Source organism: Odontomachus brunneus, unplaced genomic scaffold, assembly GCF_010583005.1.
Source record: "Odontomachus brunneus isolate Ranch 3 - 2012 unplaced genomic scaffold, Obru_v1 Obru_scaffold_098, whole genome shotgun sequence".
Classification (NCBI taxonomy): Eukaryota; Metazoa; Arthropoda; class Insecta; order Hymenoptera; family Formicidae; genus Odontomachus; species Odontomachus brunneus.
Window position 1 is genome coordinate 646,917 of NW_022639548.1, and position 11,389 is coordinate 658,305.

Sequence of the window (11,389 nt, forward strand, 5' to 3'; positions counted from 1 at the left end):
GGGGGGGGGGAGAGACCAGCAGGCGATAGACGTTTACGACGGGACTTGCTCGCCGTGTTTACGTTCCAGGCACGAAACGTGTTCCATCCATGGATACCAAGCGGCCACGGGAACTCGCACGGGCACACGTCAGCCACTGGCCTCGTAACCGAAGGCGAAAGCTCCCGGGCCTTTGCCGACGCTCAAAGATACAAGAACGTCAATTTGTCGCGCGCGTATACCGTCCGACGGGATCCCGCCGATGAAGTACGCAATAGCGGTACGCAAATATCAGACAGCTGAAACGCGAATGCCCGACCGAGATGGTCACACGGGATGCGAAACGCTTGCCTCGCCGCGTACACGTACGTACACACGTAAGAAGACACATCCCGATTACTCTGCGCGAATGGCGCGACTCCAAATTTCCAACCCTTCGCTTTTGTTCGGCCCGTGAGTCGTCCGGTGCGAATATAGCGCGATCATGTACGTTACCTTCCCTCTTTCTCTCGCTCGCTCCGTCGTTAGTAGTGTGCGCACGTGGGCGTAGACACGTATGTGTAACAGCCACGTGTGTGCACCATACGTAGGAGTCGAACTCCGAAATGGCGTCATGTACGTCCGCCAGCCAACCAGCTAGGCAACGAGCGCGCGCGTGCACGTCCGATGGTATCTCCGATGTGGGTCACACACATGGACACACGCGAAGCGAAGTCGAGCCGCTACGAGCCGGAAACCCTGCATTCAAAGCCGGACGAGGGGGACTTTCGGTAGCGAACGAGAGAGGGAAGGAGAGTAAGAGACGGTGGGATTAGAGGCATGGAGGGGAACGGGGTGGGCGAGAGGGTGGCAGGGTGGCAGCAGAGAGGGTTAGGCCGGAGATAACGGCAGGCTCTGATATCTCAAGTCCATTTCTGGCCCGTGCCACGAGCCATGGACAAATATCGCGCGCCCCGACTTCCTTTTCTTCTTCCTCCACTTCCACCGACCCCCGGCCGACTGACTGCGCTCCGCTACTGGCCACCCTCGACCCTTCGGAACTACATCGTGTCACCTGAAGCAGCCGGCCGTATATCCCCCGCCGGGGCTCTGGAGAACTCTCTCCTTCCCCTGAGCAAGTTTTCCAATAAATTTCTATGTCCGCCGGCTGTGCATCTGCAACGGACGACCGGGATCGCCTTATTATGCGGCCATTCGGCGCTGCCGAATTTCCCCCGATATCTCGACTGCCGGCCTGTCGATGATAAGCGTCGCCGTCGGTTTCTTCCGCCCGCTCGCGCGACGGCAATCGCCCCCGCTGGGCCTGGAGGTTCGCGCACGTCTGACCGTGACAAGGAATCTGATTCGCCGTAATGGAAACGCGCTATCGTGATTTTCATGCGCGGCACACGTGTTTTTATTGCGCCCCGCCGACCCGAGGCGAATCGGGCTGCTTGGCAGGTCCGCGACTCGGAGAAGAGCGAACTTGTGAACTTTAAAACTTCAGGACGTATCGCTCGTATAGTCCCAGCGAAGAGGAACGGGGAATTAGAAGTAGCCCAGCAGGTAGCAAATGACATATCAATAACGTGGGATCGACGTTAAAGACATCGTAAAAACGTCATTGACGACGTCATGTTTGCATTTCTAACTTCCATGTAAAAACATAAGGCGTATAAAGCAGTTGAACAACATATTTTTATAACATCAAAATCTTTATGATCTGTTCACTTTATTTGACGTTGTATCTAATTTTTCAACTTTTATCTCCGAAAAATAAAATTTTGCATATATCATTTTAAATACTTAAAAATTATTTTACTAAAAACAGCGACATCATATATTCTCATAATTTAAAACACTCCCAAACAGCAGGATGACGTCAAATGACGTTTCATCCACATTTTCATCGTTATTAAAGCGTCATTCGATCTGGTCAAATGTGCTGTGCCTAATATTTCAAAATGGAACAACTTCTGACCCAGATTCTGAATCAATGTCAAATTTTTTCCGATTACTTTTATATGCAGTAAGATAAATCTCTAATTTATTCAAGATTTTTTTATGGGCAACACCCTTTCACAAACGCGTCACATGCGAGAAGGTCATGGGGCGTGTTCTCGCGTCTGAAGCCGGCTCGCATTGTTAATCTCGCATTTCCAATTCGGTGACCGGCGATCAGCAGAGGTCATGCGAATTTATTTGCATCGTGGAACGCGTTCTTTTCGCGATCTCTTCGCTCGCGATACTGTAAATACCGTAGAAGATGCACCAGTTAACAACGACGGCGCGAGAAAGTAGAATATAAATAAAACAACACGTGTGTAGATCTCCTGATTTGCCCATCCCGAGAATATTGCCCGCGATTAATCGAGGTGCCTTGGCTCTCCAGCTAATGTGGTGACATGATTTCGGGCCGGCAACGAGATAACCGAAAATTTCCCGTTAAATAACTATTACTCCGTTCAACCCATTACAATCATTTATTATTATTGCCTCGCGTGAAAAGCCATTCAGAGCAACCGTGCCGAATTGGAATGGAGAATCGAAGATGGCGCGCACGCGTGTATGTGTATCCGCGAATGTGTTGAACTCGACTGATGGTCCCAATCGAACTCGATGAGTCGCCGCGGTCGTTATCGACACGCCGGACCCCGAAGAAGCTCGTTCGTAATAACGCGTTCTGAACCTTTTTCGGGAGGGACTAATTAACCGGAATTCTTGCCTCAGGTGGCCCAACCGACAGTTCCTAATCACTCGATCCACCGTTTGGAACGTCGATGCGAACGACCCGGATTCGCTCTCTTCTTCTTCTCTCTCTCTCTTGACTTTCTAAATGGATTTTGCGATAGGTGGGGCAGGAGGGCAGAGTTTCGGGCTGCTGAGATACGGCGGACCATCGATCAACAATTTAACGACACGAAACGAGTCGCTCGTAACAATGTCGAGTTGTCTCGCTGTTGGCCCGAGATTTTCTCGTATTTTGGCATTAATCGCCGAGAAAGATGGAGGAGCGAACTGGGGGACGGTGTCTTCTCTCGCCTGAACTTCCTGAGCCGCGCGTCGATCATTTCTCATAATTACAAGCTCGCAATTTACGAGAGACTCGCGGTCGTCGTTGTGTCTGAGGGAAGACTGAGTACTCCGTATATTACGCATAGGGGAAGAGAGAGAGAGAGAGAGAGAGAGAGAGAGAGATAATGCAATTTGCGAAGGGCCGAATATGAAGGGGGCGTTAAACGCGCGATTTTGCGTGATGCTGTTAACGAAGGCTGACTTGCCGTAATCCGCGGGCGAGTTAGTCCGGGGCGACAGAGTGAATGAGATCATTCGCACGTGGATAATATTATGTCACGCATTTTGAAACAATCCAAATAGCGATACCCCGATATCACCGTTATGAGCCATAACGATCAAAATTCATGGGAACTGCAGCGAGGCAGAATTGTCGTCCCGCGCCGTTGACGTCGTGTAAATGGAAATGAGTGCACTTGTTCGCCCAAAAATCAATAGCGTTCCGCGCGAAATGGCCAATAAAATATGCAAAAGTACTAAACAATGTAAATCCCATGAATCACAGTCGTCGGACGGTGCCGTCGGCGAATTTTGCGACGCGAGAGGAAATGGTGAGGATGTGCGATACATCGATAATGTAACCGACTGAAATGATGGTCAATGATATCGTTCTCGTTGCTCGCAACTCGATAAATAACGGCGCGCGTTGCGCGACTGTAAATTTCACGTATGTGCAAAACAGTATTGAAGCGGAGGAAAAAAGTCTCGCAAAAAATCACAATCTTCACATTTCGAAGTGTAAAAATTCTCTCTCGAGTGTTCATCCCCCGAGGATGTTCACATAACATATCGAGTGTGTTCATTTTACACTGAGAGGAAAAATGTCCGAAAAATAACAACGTGTTTATTCGACGGGTTCTAATAGTTTATTTACTCGAAAATTTAAATCCTTTCATTTGAATACAATAAACAATAGCTTCTTCATGAAAAGCCAAAAGGTTTTAAGAGAATTTTTTTCTCGCACGCAAAATTTTACTTTACTTTAGTACACGTATAAATACGCCATTAGTACGCACCGAATAAATATTGTTTACTTCTTCCTCTTTCTCTTTCACTGTGTGTAGAATAAACTGTCCGCGCGTCTTCTGCAAACTTTGTTGCATTTGCACTTTTGTCACGATACAAGAAGGTCGAATAATCCGGTTGGTCTAACCACCGCGTTGGCGGAGTTTACGGTGGTAACTGATTCACGCTAACAGTAACGCTGTAACTTCATTGAAGTTTGTACTCACCGGGCCAAATTGTTCGAAGTAATTTTTGACGTCCTCCAGCGTCGTTGGCGCCGATAACCCCCCGACGAATATCTTCTTTGTTCTCGTCACCATCTGCAGAACAGAAAAGAAGAAATGGGGCCGTTAAAGTATGCATGGACTCGCGAGATCATAAGCGAGCCGCGTTGCTTTGAAATATTTGGTTTTCTCATTAGTTAAGGCGACATTAACGGCAAGGTGGCGGAACTACTAATAATTCGAGAGTGGGTGGGTGTTGGAGGGAAAAAGGAGGTGGAGACGAAGGAGGAAATAAAATTTCCGCTGCGGCACGATCGTGCTTCGGCGAGAAAAACAGATAAGAAATTTATCAAATATGGATGGTTTGTGTCTGGATGCGCTGCGACATTTCCAGGCAGCAGACAGCAGTCCTCCCGGCGGCCGGCGGCGGTGGTTTTCTTACTCCGTTACTTCTCTAGCCTTTCGTGTTTCCCTACCTGTCTGGTTATCGACGGCGTGGCCGTAAATAATCGACGCGGCTGCATTATTAAACGCGCGCAACTTACGCTTCGGAATAACGTGTCAATAGATAAGGCGCGCTCGCGCGGTACTTCGCCTCCATGAAATTCAGCGAAACGGTACGCGATTCACCCTTTGCCTCCTCCCTTTTCTCCCATCTTTCCCGAATGATGAAGGCGGAAGAAGGACGAAAGGGCGGCGATAGTATGAGTTACCGAATCACGCTTTAAAGGGTAGAACGACGTGCGCTCCCGCGAGTGCTAAAGGTCACGGTCGAAACCAGAAGAAATGTTATCCGGGTATGCGATTGTCGTGGATTCTCCGCGCGCGCGCACGAGAGAGAGAGAGAGAAAAAATATTGCGAAGCGAAGGGAAATGTGAAGGAGTACAGCAGCGAGGTCGGGACGAACCGACGCGGCATCGTTCTTCTCAAGGTTGTTTCTGACCGAGTCTGAAGCGTGACATCGGGATCCTATATCGGATGCGGTTACGAGCCCACGTGCGGCAGCTCGACGTCTTCGATCTCCGATATTTCCCGCGTCTACCGCGCGTTAGATATCGAACGTCAGGCCTCGTCACATTACCCACGCATCGCGGGGACTGCATCAACTTGCGGATATCAATGCGGCGTGGATAATATGATGGACGAATTAGAGCGTGGCGGGAAGTTGGATCAGCGCTCACACGAAGAAGCGGTCGGACGAGAACGGCACGCGACGCGACTCGCAGGGGTCGAGAGAAAGAGAGAGAAAGAGAGGCGGTAAACAACGACCTGAAGTCGCTCAAATATCATGGAATTATTCGATCGAATTTGACGCACCGTCCGTATGCGCTCTGAAACGCGCTCTCATGCGGATTTGATTTCGAGGGAAATTAGAATTTTACGCGATGAGTCTTTGTCGCGCGCGCGCGCGTCTCACTAGGATAAAGCGTCTCTCATTTAACGGTCTCGAGTTGAGTTTACGCGATTGTACTCGTGATAAATGAATATCAAGGGAGGGATTTATTATGGCGCGCGCGGAATCCGGTCAAAGCGACGCTGAGAAACAATGGCGCGAGGGTAACTGAGCGAAACGCCGATCGTTAATAGCCGGATAAACATTGCGCGGTGGAGGTTACTCGATAAAGACGATCCCGCCGATCCCGCCGTGAAATCAGCCACCTCGGCAAAGTAGATTAATATGAAGAGCTCAAGGGAGCTGAAAGGAAGACCTTGAGGGAAGACCGATACTTCTAGTCTTGAAATCTTGATAATACAATCGCATTGTAATAAAGCAGGCGGGCGGGCAGAGGAGCGGATGAGCGAACCCCGGAGAATGAAAGGCAGGAGTCGAACATTTTACGGAAACTCCATGCTGAGAAAAGGAAAGCTCGATCGGAGTGGGGACACAGGGGGAGCCGGAGCGCGCGGCGGAAAGGGCGGAAGAGGTAAACTCTGGCAATTTCAGTGATGGCTGGGCTTAGACATCTCTATATCCGGTGAGTAACGCAAACCCCCCTCTGGAAGGACGCGAGACCTTCCACCCTGTGCGCCCCTGAACGCCGATCCCTACCTCCTCTTCCTCCTCTTCCTTTTCCTAACCCTTCTTCAATCCCGCCATGCAAACTCGCCGCGTTCGTCCTTCGTTTCGGCGCGCTCCTCCGGAGAGGAATGGGGTAGGTGGATCTCTCGCGAGGTGGGTTAATCAGTGAAGTGTATAAAGTCCCGGGGATAAAAATAAAATGGCGGGATCTCGAAAATTAAATAAACGACTCGGCCCGATTTCGTCGGCGGCCAAGCTCGTCGTAAGGAGAAGATGGAGCGTAGAGAGAGAGAGAATGAGAGATAGATAGAGAGTAAGGAGGGGGGGGGTGAACTTGGGGATAAAGAAGGATAGTTGGCGTGGACAGACAAGTTGAAGAGAAGGAGGCGGAGATGCGGAGGCAGAGGCGGAAAGCGACAGAAGAAGGTGAACCTAAACTAAAGAGGCCACTTATTCGAATGAAGCCGCTGCAGCTTCCCCACCCTCCTTTCTCTTCCCGTGCCGAAAGCGAGAATTTGACTTTCCTCCACCGTACTCCAACGACAAACTAGATTCGGTCCGAAATTCTTGTCTCGTTTTCTTTTTCTTGTTTCTTCTTTTTTATATACGTTGTCACTACCGTTGTACTGAGTAATACGTTGTAATGAGCGTATTGTCGTGAGAACTGGAGATACTTCAGCCGCGTTTTCCGTCCGCTTTCGACAAGAGGCTGCCGTTGAGAACAGTTCGTCCGAAATAATCACGAGCGGGCTGAAATGCTTACTGAGCGTTGCTGCAGAGCGTGCTCGAAGAAGGAAAATAGGTGTAACGCACATGATACACGCGACACTTTCGCTAGGAATAACTATCTCGCTTTAGGAAGGCTCGCAGCGAGTCGCCTGAATATATTTAATATTCATCAGACGTGGCAAATTTAATTAACTTTACAACCGTGGGCCACATAACGAGCGCATTGTCGTACAAATTGGCCTGACTTTAGCCAGATTTTGCGGTTGTCGTCGACGAATGTCATGACTTCCGAATTACCCGAGTCGAAACTTCAACTTTAAATTAACTCCGCAATTTCATCGAACTTGAAATCGAATGGAGCATTTCGAGATATGACATTGTGCGGCTTATCATCCCACGCTTGATGCTACAAATAGTTAATCGTTTTCTCCGTGCTGAGGGTTAAAGCAGCACATTTCAGAATTATTTGATGGTTCAGTTATCATAATATTCCATCTGCATCTGATATTTTCTTAGTTTTAATAAAGTAACATATCAATCAAATATAACTTACTCGACTGCAGACTATGCTAACTCTTTTAAGAACTTCGGGTTTCATCAATATCAAACGCACCAGAAAGACATGTGTTTTTAAAGATAAAGTTTATTATTTTATTAATTCCGTCGTTCCATATTTTTTTATACTGATTTATACTGATTTATACTGATTATTTAATATATGCTTATCACATTAATATTTTGCTTATTAAAATCGATGAAAAATCAATCGCAGATGGAAAGTCAAGATGATCAAATATTAAGTAATATAATAATGAAACAAGCGCTTCTCCTTTAGTCTTCAATATAGCGGGAAAAACAGCGAATAAATGTCTGTGGCATCAAAATTAAACGATATAAGTTATATCTCAAGGATCTCCACTGGTCCTTCAAGTTCAATGGAATTTGCAGGGTTAATGTAGAACCAGAATTTTGACTCGTCTAGCCGCCTTTAAGCACGAGAACTCGGGATATGATATAGAAACCCTTTAGGAAGCTTGAACGCCAAACAATGATGGCAAACTTAATTAATTCCAACAGAGAGAGAGAAAAAAAATGAGGATCAAGAGAAAAGGAAAGAGAAATAGAGAAAGAGAGAGAGAGAGAGAGAGAGAGAGAGAGAGAGAGAGAGAATGATGAGGAGGAAAATACTGACAGCTACTTTTTTTATCATATTGAGATGAAATATGTTGCGTTGAGTGGTAAGACGCTTGTCAGTCACTGTCATTCTCTCTCAGCTTATCACGGCGAAATAAATCCGTGCATTTAGCCCGCGGTAAAGAGAAGAGGAGAAAGCCAACTAACGGAATAAGCGGCCGAATTTTCGTCGCGAAGGCGCAAGACTCGAACAAAAGATGGGGTTGAAGACGACGGGGGTCGGTTACCGCTCGCTCGCTCGCAGCGGTTAACCCGACGAAGAATAAGGTGGAAAAATATAAGTCACGAGAGGGATGAGAGTACGGGACGGGGATATTAGGATAGTAGAGCGGGGCCCCTTGGGTCGTTAGCGGAGATAAGAGCGGATAGCGGCGGAATGGTAATGGAAACTCGGCGAGTTCCACTTATTACGCCGTAGCATTATGTAAATACCGGAAGGCTATTACAATTTTACAACTTACTAGGAGTGGCTTTATAGTTTCATCGCTTGGCTGAGGGGGGAGAGGTGGTGAGGGAGAGGGCCGCTCGTCTCGTCCTTCTTCAACGACCTCCCCCATCGCCACCCTCACTCGATACCTCCGCACGCGGGGGTCGTGTGCATATTTTGGGCTCGACTTTAACGTTTACAAAAACGAAATCGTCCCCTGAAAAGGACGAGACAAACAGCCGTTTCTCTGCGGCATAATCCATCTGCGAGAATTTAATATTGAATTTATAATTAACATCTCTCTCTCCCCCACGTGTGGTCCGTTGCGTAATAACGTAAGTCGGTCTCTCTCGCATTAATTGTAAATATCGCGCGCAATCGTCGGTCTGCTGCGCGATTCACTCTTAAAAAAAGAAAATAATAATAATAATTACAGATTACAGAGACATTACACGCGAATAAAATGAAATTTGGGAAAATAAAAGAAACAAAAATGCATTAGCCGCTATTACGGTACACAAAGCGGATACTTTTATATTTTATTGGCGCGATCCGTTTGCGCGCGCGCGTGTGTGAAATAAAAACTTCATTCCCCGACGAATTAAAATTATTGCGTAACGCAAATGACGAGCGGGAACGCGAAGCCCGCGATAAAAGGCGCGCTTAATAGCGGCGTGCAATTTCACAAAAAAATAGGAATGATAGAACAAGACAAAGACAATAGTCAGCGTGTCTTTTATAGCCGCCGGGCATTATCGTTTGCCGCGTTATTGCGACGTGTTCGTAAACGTCATAATCAGTGGCGCATTTTCGCGGCGTTCTCATCCACCCCTCGGCAAAATCGAGCAACTGACGAACGAACGAACGAACGAATGAACGAACGAATGGGCGGACGAGCGAGCGAACGAAGGGTGGCAGCGGCAAGAAAAATATTGGAACAAACGTTAATCGGCGGTCTCGCTGTTCGCGCTTCAACAGCGAGTGGACGCGCGCTTTTGTCTCGCGGCGCGCGATTATTTTCAGAGTTTAATCGCGCGCGTTCCAACGAGAGACCACACGAATTTACGTAACCGAGAAGCGGCCGAGATCACGCGTGCAATTCGCTGGAAGAGTCCCCGTGATTTTTGCGCGCGAACGGGCGCGCTCGCTCTTTATTGGGTGGAGTGAGAACGTGTGGCATGCGCGTCACGATTATTCTGTTTCGCACGCGCGGCAACGTCACATTAAGCGTAATACCGTGAGAATGTCGCGTCTCGCGCTAAACCCTGGCCGTAGCGCCGATGAAACGAAAAACTGCGAGGGAAAGCGAAATGGTAAACAACCGCATTAGCCGTCGTCACGAGTAAATTGTTCTTTCGCCGTTACATCACCCCCGGGGCATACATACATACCGGGTTGATTCGTAGGAATTTTTCAACAAAATTTAAGTTCATTTCATTCTTGCTGAAAGTAATTTTGATCAATGATGTACGCGCTATTCTGCCTGTTCGACAATTTCTTTCGCCGTCTTTCACATGACTTCATAATTTCCTTTACATTCTGAAGAAGCGAAGGGAGTTTTGTAATAAACAAATTATAATCAGAGGAAAAGGGGGAGGCAAATAATGTCGAGTGAGTATGGTAGATAAGACATTCCAGCCGACTCTAACAATTTTTACGCAAGTAGAAAAGCACAATGCAGCAGAAAAACTGCCTTCTATTTTTAAGACGCGACAAAGACTACTGTACTTCTTCAAACACTATCACTTATCACTACAAGATATGCTCTGAAGCTATCAATGCATATTCATAGATGGCCAACTGTATGAAACTATCCCGATTGGAAATTAATCCTATGGTCCAAGTTGATCATAATCATTAGTTAGTTTGTATTAACATGATGTTATTGGGGCCCTGATTATGAATAAGGTTTTAAATATTAATCCTTATTATTAAGGGTCTGATTGCTACGCTGTATTGCATAACTTATAAGGATCCAATGATAGCACTTTGTACAAAGTCAAAAACCGCTGATCAGGAATCGGGACCATGGTATCAATTTTTAAGCGGGGTTTTGCTGATACCAATACGCGGATGTCAATTGGTAAAAAATCCGCAAACTTGTGGATACACTTCACGTTGCTGGCAGCGTGTTCCGCGCGTCAATTTGAAATTCGACCCATCCTAATGACCGATCATCTCGTCAGCCTCGTCAGTTGAACTATGAGGGATCTTCGCGCCGCGGTTTCAGGAGGGCGATCGGAATCGCGCGACACTGAACTTGGTATTGTCATGAAATCGAGGTCACAGGGACGAACAGGACGAGAATAAGGCCGGGAGGATACACACGCAGCGGGTAGAGGAAAAAATGCGGGAGGGAAGGAAGAAAAAGCGACGGGGGTTATCCCAGGACGAAGCTCGCAACCCTCGGGATGATAACCGATTCGCCTCTGTCGTCCCTCGCCCTTTCGCCCTACTTTCCTTTTTTCTCCCAGCGCGCACGCTGGGCCGGAGAATCCATAGTCTTTCCTCCAACCCTTCTGTCGCCCGAGCGATCCATCCATCCCCCCGTGCTGAAACGCGCGGAAAGAATTAATCCTGGCCAACCCGACGACTTTAGTCCCATCCGTTGCGGATAACGTCATTCGCTTTTGTTCTTTGACGTCCTCGGGCTTTCGCCCCACCTCTCCCCTCCCTTTCCTTCTTTTGCCAAGCCGTCTCTTTCCCTCTCTCTCTCTCTCTCTCTCTCTCTCTCTCTCTCTCTCTCTCTCTCTCTC

At 47.7% G+C, this 11,389-nt stretch overlaps 1 protein-coding gene across 10 annotated transcripts in view; it reads right to left on the reverse strand.

Annotated features, from left to right (window-relative positions):
• Positions 1-11,389, reverse strand: part of LOC116848714 (RNA-binding protein Musashi homolog Rbp6) — a 926,784-nt gene that overhangs the window by 254,036 nt on the left and 661,359 nt on the right. For all 10 annotated transcript variants that reach the window (XM_032825098.1, XM_032825097.1, XM_032825095.1 and 7 more), the window contains one exon: positions 4,266-4,358. In XM_032825098.1, the coding sequence (XP_032680989.1) occupies positions 4,266-4,358 (93 nt within the window). The remainder of the gene's footprint in view (positions 1-4,265; positions 4,359-11,389) is intronic.